Genomic DNA, 16,997 nt, shown 5'->3' with positions numbered 1-16,997 from the left:
AAACCAAATGAAATTTCCTCTCTTTATCTAAATAGGCTGCCAGATACAGTATCCACACAATTCTAGTTGAATAAGAACTTTATGGAAAAAAATTATGAATAGCTATTATCTTCCCATGTCAAGTCTTACCTCCACTGAGGAAAATAAAATTAATAGTTATTATTATTACTATTTAAATCTGAAAATATAATGTCTTTTATAGCACATATTATATAAAATATTAGTGGAGCAAGTAGGTCTTGATGACTATAACTTTTTATATTTTCAAGTTGTTTGATAATCAAAAGCAGTATAAGAAAGTATCATTTTTAAATGAAGTCAGGTTAAGATTGGAAAATGGAAGAAAATGCTGAAATATATAGACCTTAAAAATTCAAAAACTGTAAATTGCATTCCTTTCAGATAACCACAAGATGGTGTATTATAATTTTCATAATACTTCATGGTTTTAATTTTGATGCAAATATTAATGCATCAAAGACACATTGCTTTTAATTTATTAAAACTTTAAATTTGAATAAATGTATTTATTTTTCTGATTTTTTCAAAGTATAACTTGACCATTTATAAAGATACTCAAAAAAGTTTTTCTTTTCTGAATATCTCTGAAAAAGTAACTAATCAACATGTGAATTTTCTGATTCTATTCTTGCTTTATCTTTTTCCTGATTTAAAAATATTACTACTTAAGTTTCACTCAGTAAGAATCCAAAGAACTATTATGCACCTGAGGCAATTATCCATGCATTTCAGGTTACATGGATATGGTTGAAAGTTCTGTTTCTCTCTAAGTCTTACTGTGTAACTGACAAAAGCTACTTAATATACAGAATTTTGTTTTGCCTGGTAGTATGTATTATAGTATATTGGTTTTGTAAGCATGAATTAGAAGTGATTGTAATAATTTTAATTTTCATTAAACTATTTTATACATAATTAATTTATGTTTAAAATTACTCATCATTTCTCAAATATTTTAAGATGTCCTCTTTTAAAAGATGTACATAATTCTGACCTCTTTTGATTTCCAGCAAGAATCGTAATATAACATATAGTTTAGTTTTTTTGTCTGATTTATATACAGAAATATTTTCTTTTTTGTGCTATTGAAAATGTATTTGCCTGTAAAAATTGTTTTTATTGAACAGTCTGAACATGAATCTTTGAGTTTTCTGACATGAAAAATCTTAGCAACAAAAATATTCTTTATTATTTAAGTATAAACAAAATGTAGTAAAAATGCCTGAGAAATAAAAAATATAAATTATTGCTCAGATAGTGAGTTTGTATTGATTTGAAGTTTCCTTTAAGATGATTGAAGTAAATTGTAAGAACTACTAAGTACTGTTGTTTTCTAGGATATAGTACATTTTAGTCTGCAGTTCTTTGTATTATAAAACACTGATGTAATATACTCCAGATAATCTCTAAGTAATGATGTTTTTCCAGACACTAAAAGTTAAAAAAAAAAAATGTTGAGAGTACATAGAACGCTCTTTGGTCTAGAGTTGAATAACAAACGGAGAAGGAAGTTGTAACTCACAGTGGAAGGCCAAATGAATGAAACAATGCAATTTGGGGAAATGATAAAGAGAAAATCAGAGTGGTTTAGGTTAAAGCTGCAGGACTAGGGATCCTGGATGAAAGAGTATTTATAAGGAAAACACTTTTCAAAACTGGCTAAATCTGTATTTTATGGAGCCAGAAGAATGAAAACAGGTTGTTGCTTTCAGAATGCTGAAGAATTTTGTTCCATCAGGAGCAATGCTTTTTAAAAGAAGCCATTTATTGAATAAGGTATAGAAGTGCAAATGCTCGTATAAATCAACAGTACAGATTTTATTTCAATATTTACCTTTTGCAAGTAATGCCTGTTAACAAACCACAGAATAACTGTGCTTTTCATTGGTTTAATACACAGAATTTTAATGGCATTTAATGTTTTAAGAGTTAAAAGCTTTAAGTAAATTTTCAGTATAATAAAATTTAGCCATAGAGCTTTTTGCTATTCAAAAGTTAAAAGTTGCAAATAAACTTTGGACAAATAGTCCATTATGTATTGTCTTTAAATTACTGCTTTTCTCTGAGATCAGAGCATCTCTCCGTTTCTATAAATAGCCTAAATAAATATTAACCGGATGGCTTTTAAATAGGTTTTTAAATATAAATATAAAATCATACTTAAAAATTAGATGCTAATCTTTGTTTATTCACCAACCAAGTTCCAAATCAACAAAAGGATTTTTAAGTCACTTGTTTATGATGAGCCATCCTCTATTTAAGCCCATAAATGATGCTTTAAAATTGTAGCAGGATTGATCATTTTACTATCTTATTTTTAGAAATGACTTTAGAGTTTCTAAAGAGTAATGTCTCATTTGAATACGGTGTTACACTGAGGAGTGTACAACTATCGTTATCCATATTGTGCAGATGAGGTTGTGTCCCAAGGGTCAAGTGTTTCCCAAAGTCAAAGAGGCCTCGTCTCACACCACTTAAGCTATAACATATTGCATAAGGGGAGGCAACATATTTAACTACTTCTCCTAATAGTTTTTCTTCCTGAAGTTGCATTGATAAAATGTGTGGAGGTTGGAATAGATAAAAAGACTGGGCTTTGATCATAAGCACTGTCTAGTTATTTCACTTTCTTAGACAATTAAGCATGTGTCTTGGAATAGAAAAACAAAAAGATTTGGGATCACTTCTCAGCTTTGTTCAACTTTGGATAAAATGACTTAAACTTTCCATACATCACTTAAAATAAACAAATAAATGGGTTATGAATACGCCATAAATGAAAGTGTTTTAAAAATTACGATCGTTAAAAAACAATTATGATTGTTTATATACATTGAGGTTATTGCATGTGTCTGGCATATAATAAGCAGCTATTGCTATAATATATTTATTATTATTCTTAAAACTGATACATTTTAACTTCTGGATCTTAAAGAGAGAGAGCTCTCCTAGAATTAGGCAGTAGGTATTTAGATGTTACATGGTTGGTTGAAAATTGTATGACTACTAGCAAGAATGTGATGATTAACCTTGCTTTTTCTTAAAATGCATTTCATAGTTATATTGACTAAAGTGGTGTTGAATCTTGTCAGACCTTATTTATTGATTTTCCTAGCTTAAGTAAGGGAAGTGTAAAAATGTATAATGATGCTTCATTTCTCTGTCTCACTGTATTTGCTAAATGCAATATAAAAATATTTAGTAACTATTTCTGTAAAAGTCAAGGTTTCTGAGAATATTTAAATCTTTGGTTAAGTTTATCATTGTAAAATAATCCAGGCTAAAGCATAGGATGCTTTGTCATTTTACTGATTAAAAAATGTATTTCTTTTTGCCCCATAATTTTTTCTGTCTGATTTATTACTTTTTATTCAAAAATTAACATTTATTAACAACAGCATCCAGGTAAAAGGCTCCACTGAAATTCAAATCACTGTTAATGAAGCAAGCTAATATAATAAAGCATTCATAGAGTAAAGCATTCTTCTTTTAGTTCTGATACCAGTTATATGCATAACCTTAGATAGATAACAGCTTCTTGAGTTTGAGTTTCTCTGGCTGTAAAATTAAAGTGATTAAGCAATAAGATCACTACAGAAACTGCATGTAAAAAGTCCCGTCTGACAACTGCAAAGTGTATCTAACATAATTTTTTAAAAAATGATAGCTGCTCTTGAACTGAATATCAAGATCAAAGGGGCTATATATATATATTTTGACATGAGTGTCTTAACTAGTCATTTTCCATCTCTCATTGCTTCACTATTACATTCATATAGCCTTAGGTCAATTTATACTTCTGATGTATAGCATTAGCTCCTTGATATTTTAAAAATACTGTTAATTTAAAAGAGTATACATCAAAAGGAATGTATCATATTAAATGACAATTATTTTCTTCATTTAATACACCAATGTTTATATAAAATATTGCATATTATTATATTCTTTATACTTTTATTCCATTTTAGTTATTATTTCATTGATTAGCTATTTTTTTTAGCTAATATGAAATAATTTTATGCAGGGATCACAGTGACCATTTGGGTTTGTCTTTACTAGATGTGATTTGGACTTCTTGGTCAAATGGCCTACCGCATCAGAAATTAATCAGAAAAGTGTCTGAGAACGGACTTGTTATCCAAAATCAGATAACAAACAATTTATCTTATCTTAAAGTTTATTTATTTCTTATTTCTGAGAGAGAGAGAGAGAGAGAGAGAGATCATGCATAGGTGGGGGAGGAACAGAGAGAGAGAGGGAGACACAGAATCTGAAGCAGGCTCCAGGTCCTGAGGTGTCAGCACAAAGCCTGACATGGGGCTCTAATAGGAACTGTGAGATCATCACCTGAGCCCAAGTTGGGCACTCAACCCACTGAGCAACCCAGGAGCCCCCAGATAGCAAACAATTTAAAGGGCAAACACAAAACAAAACAATTTAGGGACACTTGGGTGGCTCAGCTGGTTGAGCTCCGACTTCGGCGCAGGTTATGATCTCATGATTCTTAAGTTCGAGCTCACATTGGGCTCTCCTCTGTCAGAGCAACAGCCTTCTTGGGATCCTTTGTCCCCTCTCTCTCTCTGACCTTCCCCCATTCAGATTCTCTCTCTCTCAAAATTAAATAAAGCATTAAAAAAAGCAGAGTAGCATACTATAAGGTAGTATATAGTAGAATATTGAACTACAAATATGATAGAAGTAGCTTGAAGATGTTTTGATGGGATTTCAACTAGGAGATTTCAACTACGCAAAAATGGTTGGATATTATTCTGAATGAATATTGGAGTATCATTTATACTATCAAAGAATGGACAGCAAGACACATAATCGCTTTCTCTTTAAAAAATAAACACTAAATACAGACTTGATAGTACCGTATAATATTTTATGATTATTTCTTCTCCGGCTGATAAATGACAACGTTTTCTATTTGAAAGTGACAAGATTCAAAGTTAAAAAATTCAAATTGGTTATTTTTCATCAGTTGCTGTTTTTAAAAAAGATATTGATAAATATAAAGGTATTATCTTAAAAATGAAGTCTATGCCAGTGTCCAGTGTGGAACATATTTCCAACTAGATTTCTAATTATAAAAAATTCTGTGCTTTGCCAAGTGCTGTCACATCTTGCGATCCTATAAACATATCTGTAAATTAGAAAGTTAAGCTATTCAGAATAAATTATTCTATACACCAATAATGATATTTGTGGAACATTTATTCTGGGGACTATTTACGTTGTCTTATTATACTCCAAATAAAAATATAGCCACCTTTATACTTTTAAAGTTTCCAGACTTTCATCCTTTCTAGAATTAGAGATGTGTAAATACAGGTTGCCTCATTAAATATAGTGAATTTTATAATGAGTTTTACTAATTTAAATGCAATTATACATGCTAACAGCTCAAAGATTTAAATTTTCATTTTCAGGAATCTTCTATTTGGTTAGTGCCACCCTACCATCCAGACACTGTTTAGTAAACTTTTGAAACTTACTAAAAGAGGTTTTTAATAATGGTTAGTATCCTTGTGCCTTTCTTTTTTTCTTTTTGTAGTCTGTTATATTAATGTGGAGAAACATTTTCGTTGTTGTTTTCACCCTAAGAAACTTACCTTATTTAATGACACAATTTGTGGTTTTCCATTGCTAAGGAGAAGTGACTTAAAAAGCAACTTAGTTTTCTTTCTCTTCCTCTCACCACCTCCCTCTCTTCCTTCTCTCCCTCACTCTCCCTCTCTCCCCTCTCTATTGCCTCTCTTTTTCTTTCCTTCTTTCTTTGGCTTCTCCTTTCTCCTCTCCTCCTCCTCCCTCCCCTCCTTTTCTTCTTCTTTATTATAAGCCAAGAAACTCCTGTTAAGTGCACTTGGGTTTTTCAAAGCCTTATTTCATATTCAATAAAAAGGCATTTTTAAAGTTCCAATTATTGTATGAAGTAGGAAAGATAGATTGCCTCTTGAATGACATTATACCTTTATTTAAAAGTTAGACATAGTAATTTTTTGGCAACATACAGCACAGGGAAACAATTATAATGCACAATCATTTCTGCAGTTTCAACTTTAGATTCTTACATAGATAACGATATGGAACTTGCATTCTAAAGCTTTTTTAAAAAGTAAAGGATATGTTTTTGCCCTCATGCCACAATTGAACAGTACTTTATGGTATCATTAAATTCTTTAGGTTTCCCTTGTAGATTCTAAACTCTTGTTCAGGTCTAACTTTCTCATCGTTTTGTGAAGGATTAGAAACATTCTACAAGTGAGAAGAAAACCCATTGTTTCGTGATGATTTTATTAATAGCCTAAAATAAAACTATTTTTTACATAAACTTACACTGATAGATCAAAAGAGAACTGGTAAAATACAACTCATTCATAGGAAAAAAAGTAAAAGTAGTAATTTGACATTAAATAATCAGAGTTATTGGTTGGTTGTTTAAAGGCTGCTTGATTAAAATGTTCACTTTCTAATAGCTTTGTAGACTAGTTAAAGCCTAAATGGTAATGGTAGTGGTTACATGCTTATAATTTTCAGAATTTCTGAATTTTTAAATATAATTTATTTAAGATAATTTAAATTTATAAAAGATGATGGTATTGTGGTTTTTGATTGGTGCAGACTTTTTAACCTATGTTTAATATTATTCAACATTATAAATGTTATATAAGATTCCTTAAAAGAGTTTTATATGCCTTTATTTGTAGTCTGAAGTTCAGTGCAGTGTACTAAATACAGTTTACTCTTTAACTTACTTGAAATAAAATTGAGTCATTTCATAGTTGAATGGGTATGTATCTTTATCAGATTTTTTTCCCAAAAGAAATCAGTTGTTTAGGACACTCTTTTAGTATGGACAAAAAAAATAATATATCTATTCCATTATTTTTTGAAACTAATATATTCAAAATGTCTAAAAAATCGAGTTTGCCAAGAAAAGTGTTTTATTTAGCATTTGCAAAATTTATTCATTTTAAGTGAAGGCTTATTTCAAACAGTTCAACGTTTTTCACATCCTATGCCATTTTAAAGTGTCAATGGCTTCAAGTTCTGACCTTGAATCTAATCAATTCTTCTGTTAAATGTTTCAACAGAGAGCCAAGACTAAGTTACCTCAAGACTATGTATTCTTCCCCCTTTTGGAGTCAGATTTTTCCATTTCTACAGTGTTGTCATCATCACCATCTTCATCATCATTATCATCATGTTCTTAATAAGTACATCTAATAGTAGGTATTAAGCAACGAGAAACACTATGTCCATCTACTGGCTGTCAGTGTCATATAAATCCTTTAATAGAAATATAATTCATGAACTTCTGAACTGTATAATTTAACACATTATAAATAATGCATGACAGTAACTGTAGTTAATGAGAAATTCATGTGTAGCATTTAATCATGACCCATTACAAGTACTAATAAATTAATATTTTTACTAATTTAATGTTATTAAACAAATGCCAAAGTTTTACCTGATTAATCAGATAACTCATATACATGTATTTTACTAAGCTTCTGAAAAAATTTTTAAGCAATTGAATTAAACACACCTTAAATTAGAATTCAAATATTAGGGGCATATGTAACTATTGTTAAAATTCAGTCAACATTTAAAGGTTACATGTGTGTTCAGCCATTGCCATGAGAATTTTATTTCTGCTCTTAACAATTTTGTGATAGGGATACAGAGAAGACAGTGAAGCCAGATAGAAAACATGACAATGAGTGCAAAATACTGGAGGGACAGAACCGAATTAAGTGAAAATAATGATTCTGGTCATTTGGAAAGTGATTTCTGAATAACTGAAAATGTGAGTCATGTCCTGAGATATGGAATAAAGTTGGATTGATATGAAGGTTGAAAGAACTCTGCAGGGTATTAGAGCAAGAAGCAAAGGAGGAAAATCCTGGAGGTTCAAGCAGAGAAGAGTGTGTGTAGAGAAAAAAGAAATGGAGCGGGGAAGGTGAGGAGGAAGGAGGAAAGCTGAATCATAGAAGCCATGATGGGAAAAACAAAACCAAACCAAACAGGAGGTTTGGATTTTACCTGTTTGTTGGACAAAGAAATGCTATTAACAACTGGTTTAAAAATAATGTTTTCTGTTCTTTCTCACCCTTTGGGGAATGTAGTCTAGACAATAAGGAAACTGTTCAGGAACCCATAGAAGAGAAATGAGGATATATCCAAGAATGGGGATATATCCAAGAAGGACAAGAAGATACTAAGGCAGGGTCAAAAATCACAAAATTGGGTATCAGGATATCTTGCTGGAGTCTCAGATATGAGCTGCAGAAACTAATTTGCCTTTTGTCTGAATCAGTTTTCTGTCACATAGATGCCTACCTTAACTCAGAGTATTAGTTTGACTGACACAAAAGATTATGCATGCAAAATATTTTTTAAAACATAAGGCACATATATGGTATTAAATATTTTATCCTGTATTATTTTGGCATTAGCCTAAACTGATAAAAAATAAGGCAGCAACATTAAAGCAAAAAATGTCTCATACACAAATTTAATTAGGTTTATTTCACTATGTTTTCATATCATTTTGAAGAATTGTATAAATTTTTCATATTTGTCCACATATTTGGTTATTGTCCATACTTTTAGTTCTTACACAGAAAGACCTTAAGTATCAGCCCATCTGCATTCCAACTACAATATGAAACTCGTCCATGAGTCTGATTTATATGTAACTAATACACGTGTATCTCAATTAACTGGGGAAGGAGACTAACAAAATTTTGTTTCACATATATGATGCTGTAATAGGAATTGTGAGGAATGTGTAATAATGAGACCCAGATATATAGAATTTCTAACAAAATCTATTCCCAATGAAATGGGAATTAAAAATAACATTTATAGGGTCATTCTTTTTAAGGATTAATTTATTTGCCACCTCTCAGTTATGAAGCCTATGTTGACAAAAAAATTTAATATTTGTTCATGTATTTTTAACGTGCTACAGTTTGTCATTTCATGATTAAATCATATCTGTTTGTAAACATCATCAATAGCTTTATAGGCATAATCATATCAAGATATGATGAATACTAGAAATTATTTTCCATGTTTTTATGTCTAAATGTGTGAGTACTGCTTTTGTTCTGTTTTGAGATGCATAATGAAGAACCCATGTTTAAAGAAAATTTTCATATCTCATGTTGTGATCTAAAAAGTAGTATATTTCCTCTGATTTTTTAAAAAAATCAAGAATGGATTTCTGGTTATTGATTTGTGTATCTGTGTTTGTATTTAAATTTTAAGGTAGATTTATATTTTATGATGTTAATCAATTTTGCATCTGAAAAACTTATTCAACATATACATACTATGTGCATTCCTTGTTGGCAGTTAATTTCACTATCAGGTGGAGATTTTCTTTAAACTAGCCCACTTTGATAAAAATACTTGAATTATCATGAGTTGTTTGTTAAAAGTGCAACAACTGTTATAACCTTCTTAATGAAATTTTTCAAACCTTCAAGGCTTCTATGTTGACAAGTCTGTTGAAAATGATTTTAATATTATTTCCGGGCAGCTGCAGTGTATCTGTTTTATAATATTTCATTCTCTGTGTTGTTCATAGAGGTCCTTCTGTAGCGCCATGGTGGAAGAACTGAGGATGTCCCTGAAGTGCCAGCGTCGGTTAAAACACAAGCCACAGGCCCCAGTTATTGTGAAAACAGAAGAAGTTATCAACATGCACACATTTAACGACAGAAGGTTGCCAGGTAAAGAAACCATGGCATAAAGCTGGGAGGCCAAACACCCAAGCACAAACTGTCGTCTTTTTTCCAAACAATTTAGCGAGAATGTTTCCTGTGGAAATATGCAACCTGTGCAAAATAAAATGAGTTACCTCATGCCGCTGTGTCTATGAACTAGAGACTCTGTGATCTAAGCAGTTGCAATGATCAGACTTGATTTGCAAGCATCACGGATCAACCAAGTTACACTGGGTTACACTGTTTATCATGGGTTCCTCCCTTCTTCTGAGTGAATGTGACATGCGCATTTTGTGGCTGGTTTCAAATGCAGTCCAGTAGGAAATTACAGGTTCCTTTTGAAGTCCAACTGTTGCCAGGAGGTGGAAAATCGATGCCCCAAGGGTAACCAGTAAAAAAAAATCATTAAAGAATAAAAATACTTGGAATCAGCAAAAACTGTAGTGATACAAGAAACAGTACAGTCTTCTGACACCCAGGTCATAGAGGTGATGATGTTACTAGCCCCCCGCTACTCAGTATAATGGTCATCTGAATAGACGATATGTGTTTATAGGATGTGAAAAAAAAAATGTAATGCAAAACAAATCTGAATTTCATGACAAGTGGAATATAAAGCAGATATTCATCAGTGTTTTTCTTTCTTTCTCTCTTTCTTTCTTTTGACAGTCCTGTGTCACTGATTGAGATAGAAATGTCAATTACCAAGGCAATAAATAATGTTTTTCTTAAATTTACTAAAGCAGATTTAACATACAACTCTACCAGGTCCCTACCTATCCCCTTACACCCTTTCCCCGATCCCGTACCCAGAATAAAAGAGCAACAGTTGGTTCAAATATTCTGAATGAAAAAGGATGATGTTTTGCAATCTTTGTCTTAAGTTGTAAAAGAGGGCTGAGTATTAATGGTTATGTGGAAGACTGAAGCTTTCATTCTAACATTCAGATATGTTCATCTAAACCCTCGTTTCTGCTCTAAATGAACTTGATAGAGCCTGGGCAGATCTCGGTGAAAGGAGAAAGGGGACTGTTCATCTATAGAAAAGTATGTGCGGAGAACTTTGAAGCGGACTGCATTTATCAATACAGTCACAATGTTAAATGAACAAAATTCTTGAGCAGTTTTTTTCAAAAAAATGTTCAGGTTTATTTGTGGAAATGCAAGATTTCTATGAAAATAGTTTTTGTATGGAAATTTTTGTAATACTTTTTATCAACAAAACAAGAACATGTGTTCCTGTCAGGGGTGTGATGTCAAGCATGAATGGTAGTGCGTGTGCACCACCAACGTTTGGTGAAAACTATTTTTATCAAGAAAAAAAGGAATCATAGAAGATAAATATTTTCAAGTTAGATAATATAAAAGCTAGGTGCACTACCACCACTGCTTACCATGCCACACCCCTGGTTCCACGAGGCTGATAACATACTGTAATGAACAATTGTGTGTAAAATGGTAAAAGACACAGACCTCTTGACAACATTGTGATAACAGTTGAGTGCACACAGTTTGCTGTTTGAATCCAATGCACAAAATTAAAAAAAAATCATTAAAATTATGTCCATTTTACTTTCATCTTTGACTTTCATTTTTCTCTTGTATGTGTAAATGAATGCACAATATGTTCATTGCATTAAGGGAAGTACACTTCCTGAATCCTTCTAGGTCATCAAAGATGGCCACTTCCCAACCATCTGGAGAAAAGAAGAAAAAGGCTCAGTGACGAACTACACAGATGTAGGAAAAGCTGGATTGAGCTGTAGTGTAATCTCTAGGTTTATGTCAGTTTAAATGAGAAAAGTAGCAACTCTAGAAGCAGCAGTCATGATTTTACTTTTTCTATGAGTAGATATTGACTATATTCATAGGGTTGTATAAGACTGTGTAGTGTTTACCAACAGTATACTTGAAGTTTAACTCATGCCCAATTTATGAATTCCTTGTGCATTGTTAATTCAGCAAAAGGAGAGGAAGAGATAGGCTTAATACCAACAATTAGTAATGTTGTGTTTTAGATCTTAACATCCTAACAGAACTTTGTTTTAAAGCAAAAAAGGTATCCGTTTAAATTAGATGTGACCAAAAACAAAACAAAAAAACACAAAAGATAAAAAAATCTCTGTATTGTTTTAAACTCAAAGAAGTTGAATAATCAAACTGCTGACATCTAATTAAATTAACAATTAAATGCCCAGGTACTTTGAAAATTTCTACTATCAGAGTTATTTTAAATTAAAATTCATATATCCATGATGATTTTATTCCCAAATTTAATTTTAGAGAGTTACATTACCCACTCCTAAACATCTCAGCATTATTTTCTTAAATGGTAAATAGCCTCAACATATATCATAAAGATGTTCAGATTTTGGATAATATTAAGTTTTTTTATCAATTAGATTCTAATCATATTTTAAATCAGTTTTTAATTTTAATTCTCTATTATATTAAACAAACTTAATAATAGACAAAAAATTACAACTTTAATTATTTTCAAGAAGTTAGGAAATAAGTATTTCAATTTTTCATAAAACATGGCAATACTTTTATTCAAATATAAAAATATTTTGAAAAGTGTAAAAAAAAACCTATTGTATTTTAACTCTAATGGTAACTTAGGATATATAAACAATGTATAATATTGAATTTTTATCCATTTCCTAAAAGATTTCTACATTATTGCCAAAACAGATATTTCCTTACTAATTAGGTATTTATGCATCTATGAGGTACTATTCTTAATCTTAATAAAATCTTGATTACTTTAAAAATAATTTCAACCAGTGAAAAAATGTGTCTTCTCTCTGGGAAGGTAACATATTGGAGTAAGCATTTTTCTCTAGCCTAATACTTAAATTATAAGAAGAAAGGAAGAGAACACCTATTCCAATCAACAGTATAACCTGACAACTTCAGGTAATCGAGATACATATATCACAAATAACCCCAGGCACTATGAAACACTAGTGGCATATACTTACATATGCCATAACCAAATAACCTTAATCAGATGAAAATAACAACGATCTATCTATCTATCCATCTATCTATCTATCTTGAAGCTAAATAACCCTAACAACTATAAGAATACCAAGTCTCAAGGAGATATTCACATATTTATAGCTGAACAACCCTAACCACAATGAGAATACCAAGTGGATATATTTTATCTTTAAAATATGTAAATTGGATAAGGATATTTTATTAATTAAAATATTTCTAATATTTTGCAACTCAATACATTTTTAATACAAGTTCCTTGCTTTTATTGAATTGAGGATAAACACTAACAATTTAAAAGTATTTACCAAGATGTTACTTTTTAATATTTGTTTATTATGAAATATACAAACAAAAAATTATGTACAATGCATATGTACAACTGAATTATGGCACCTGGTTGTTGTGTACACCAGAAATTGTTCACCATGAATAGTCTGTTCTATATATTCTGTGACTAGGCTTCTTGTTGCTCACCTCCAACTCTGAAATGTAAATTTAAACAGAGTGCTTTCACAGAGAGAAGGCAGTGCCCAGCTGTTTCAAGAAATAGGGCACGAATGTACAACAAAAACTTCATTAATGTCTGGTCAAGTAAAGCAAAGTGTGAATAAAAATATGGATGAGGCTCACCCAAGAATTATGTTTTTAGGTTTAAAAGATGGTACAATGCCAGCGAAGATTTTGGTCATGACAGTCCTGAATGTATCTATAATTTGAGTCACACTGTTCCAGTGTGGACTGATGATTGGTCCTCTGTATGAGATTCCTCCCTTCTGCCTTCTGAGGACTTTCTTAGTCTCAATCATGTTGAATCTCCTGTTGCCTCTAACATATATCCTCTCATTTTGAGGTGTATCTCTAATTATGGTGGCTTCTAGAGAAGTCCAGGAAAATTCCATCTTATGAGATATTTCTGTACCTCTGAATATGTCTGAATGCTTTTATTTTACTTTTGTAAGTAATTGTTAATTTTTCTGGTTTTAGAGTTCTAAGTTGAAAATAATTTATACCTAGATGAATTTCAAGGTGTCTTTTCATTGCTTTCTTACTTCTAGTCTACTGTAGAAAAGCCTGAAATATTGAGATCCTTGATGCTTTGTGATTTTTTAAGCTGTCTCCTAGATTTAGTTGATCTCTTTGTCCCTAGGATCTTGAAATATTGTAGTGATAGGCATGGATCTACTTTTATCCATCATCCTGGGCTCTTGCTAATTTTTTCACTTTAGGTACTATTGTCCTTCAGTTTGGGGAAAACTTTCTGAATCATTATGTTGGGGATTTCCTTTTCTCTGCTTTCTCTGTTCACTCTGATGACTTCTCTTAACATTAAACTATTTTAATTTTTATGAGTTCTTATTTTATGGCTGTAATATCTTCTCTCATATCTCTGAAAACATTAACAGCAATCCTACGCTATTTCCTTCTTTCTGAAAAGACCTATTTCTCCCCGAGATGCATTCTTTTGTTTGCTTCTTTGGATTCCTATCTTATGTATTAGAGGTTTTCTTCAAATTTTTGTCTTTAATTCTTAGCAGCATGTGAATGATTATGAAAAAGGGACTAGAATATGAGCTGGAAGTTCTACACGCACAGAGGCATAAGAGAGAATATTTATCTAATTTGAGCTTCACCATAGATTTATCTAGATGGGCCATTCATTGATGAATCCTTCAAAATGTCCCTATCTTTGGACATTTCCCATTAGTCCTGTTAAATTCTTGTGAAAAATGTCTTTTAATTTCTCGCCTAGAGATTAAGGCCCTGATGGCCAGTGTTTTGATAATCACTGTTTAAGAGACTTGGAGCTATCCACATTCTGAATTCAGAACAACGTGGTCATTTAACCACCTGTTTCAAATATAGTATTTAGACTTTCAACTGGACCTCGCATGCTCCAGCCTGGAGTACTGCATTTTTAATCTTTTGAGAATAACACACTGTCACTGCTAAACTGGTGAAAAACAGGCTCCCAGAAGTCAAGAGGGAAGGGAATATAGGGACCCACTGTTTTCAAAATACATTCAGTAAGTCCTCCTTATTGTATTTTCCCTCTGGTACTAGTTCTTAATGTACTTTGTGCAGCTGGTTCCTGTGCCTTTAAGAATTCTGTGATACAATCGGATTGGTTGACAGCTTCTCACACTGCCCGCTTCACATTCTAATTTTTTTGAATCTGCTTAGTTAACTGTCTTTTGTTCCTATGCCTGTCTCTTTCCAAAATTTTGTTGAAATAGTCACCTTTCTGTTCTCTTTATTCTTGGAGTTTTATGCATTAAAAACAAAAATCTGTCTACCGTAATTTTTATGGTTAAGGAGTAAAATTTGTTGCATACATTCAATCCTTCACTGTTACCTGAAACAAAAACCATTCCCTTTAAAGATGATGTTATGCGGAAATACAATATAGGAAGCAATTAAAAACTAGGACTGCTCTGGGTCAAGTGGTCTGGTCAAACAGACCTTGCTTTTCTAATTGTAAAGAACATAATATTACCGATGTCTTCTTCTTATGAAATAATTTTTCTAACTCTGTATGTAAGGGAATACATTCACCATAAAGATGAACTTCACAGAATGGAGCCTAAGAATATTTCTGAAATGGGGAATAGTTCTATTTTAGTATCTGTCAAATAAAGCTAAATTTGGAAGCCAATGTAATTTATACCCTAAGGGCTTAGGTCTAATTCAAAACATTCCAATTTCTATTATATAAAACTCAAGAAACATGTGTTATAATGTAGATAAGGAACACTTTGTTAGTGAACCACACTGAACTGTAAGATTTTAAGAATTCATCTTTAATATATTGCCTTACACTGTATCCCACTTTCACATTTATTATGAGGGTAACTTAAAAAATATTTTTAAACAAGTATATTCCTGCCTGTTTACAAAGGAGAATTTCTGTTTTCCTATAATTCAACTGGATATTTCTATAATATTATAGAGTATAGTATAGTATGGTAGGTGGCAATGTCTTTGCTCTGCACAATGCCGTTCACTTGTAATAACTATAACTTTGATTCCCAAAATTTTGTTTAAAAATTTGGGCACTTTAATTAGAATTGGCCTGTTACTCTGTACTCTGCCAAATGAATCAATTAAATGTGTGCCCATTTCTTTATACTTAAAAAATCAGAGAATTCACATTATAAACCAAGTTTTGTGTTAGATATTGGATATGAAAAGCTGACTGAAAAAGAGACAGAGTGCTCACTGTCATATTTTGAGGAGGAAGCTGACCTTAATGAAATATGCTAACTACCTAAATACAAATTAAAAAGTGCTGTCAAAGAAATGTTCTTTTCTATTAGAGTCTGATGAATAATGAGACTTCTGTCAGTATCTTCAAGCAGCACAATTTATGATGTAAAAATATGAGAATCAGTTAATATTTATAAAAGATGCACAGAGAAGCATGTATTGGTATAATGAGACACATTACTGATTTGCATCTCCCTCCCAGGGGTATATAACTTCTATTGAGTTCAAACTTTGGCACATGGTAGGAGTTGTCCAGGTGTGAATAACATAAACTAAAATGTTAACTATGCTGTTAGCACACTACTGCCATCCCAATAATCAGGGTGGTGGTTTCTCATTATATGCAAAATATGCCACCATGACTTTACCTAAGGACTTCTTTGATCTGTGCTATTCCCATTTGTGTTGCAGTTTTTTTCCTTTGTCCTCACATAGGTACAAGAAACACATCACCAGTGCTCCCCTATTTTTAAATATTCCTTACTTTTCTTGCAGGGTAGATGTAAACAGTGGCCCAACAATTGACTGTATAACACTGACAGCATTATTGTGGAACACAGTCAGATCTCAATTATTTAGTCCCCGTCCAAAGTTTACCCAAAAAATACCCTTGAATTTTTCTCACACAGATGAAGGAAAATAAAAGTACAGTATTTTATGAGTTTTTAATAAGGAACCTTATTTAGACTAGAGGATTGGGGCAAACTTCTCTGAGGAAGTCATGTTTGCACTGAGATAAGAATGATGAGGGGGCGCCTGGCTCAGTCAGCTGAGCATCTGACTCTTGATTTCAGCTCAGATCATGATCTCACAGTTTTGTTAGTTCGAGCCCCACATAAGACTCTGTGCACCTGCACGAAGCCTGCTTGGGATTCCTTCCTACCCCGCCTGACTCTCTGCCCCTCCCCTTCTGGTGCTCTTTCTGTCTCTCTCAAAATAAATAAATAAACTTAAAAAAAA

The 16,997-nt window shown here is 32.0% G+C and overlaps 1 protein-coding gene across 1 annotated transcript in view; it reads left to right on the top strand.

The window, feature by feature from the left end:
• GRIK2 (glutamate ionotropic receptor kainate type subunit 2) overlaps positions 1-11,345 on the top strand; it is a 622,787-nt gene extending 611,442 nt beyond the window's left edge. The window contains exon 16 of the mRNA XM_077760692.1: positions 9,629-11,345. Coding sequence (XP_077616818.1) covers positions 9,629-9,793 — 165 coding nt within the window. The 3' untranslated portion in view covers positions 9,794-11,345. The remainder of the gene's footprint in view (positions 1-9,628) is intronic.
• The last annotated feature ends 5,652 nt before the right edge of the window (positions 11,346-16,997 follow it).

This window comes from Crocuta crocuta, unplaced genomic scaffold (genome assembly GCF_008692635.1).
Source record: "Crocuta crocuta isolate KB4526 unplaced genomic scaffold, BGI_CrCroc_1.0 scaffold401, whole genome shotgun sequence".
Taxonomy (NCBI): domain Eukaryota; kingdom Metazoa; phylum Chordata; class Mammalia; order Carnivora; family Hyaenidae; genus Crocuta; species Crocuta crocuta.
This window is presented reverse-complemented; position numbering and strand designations above follow the sequence as displayed.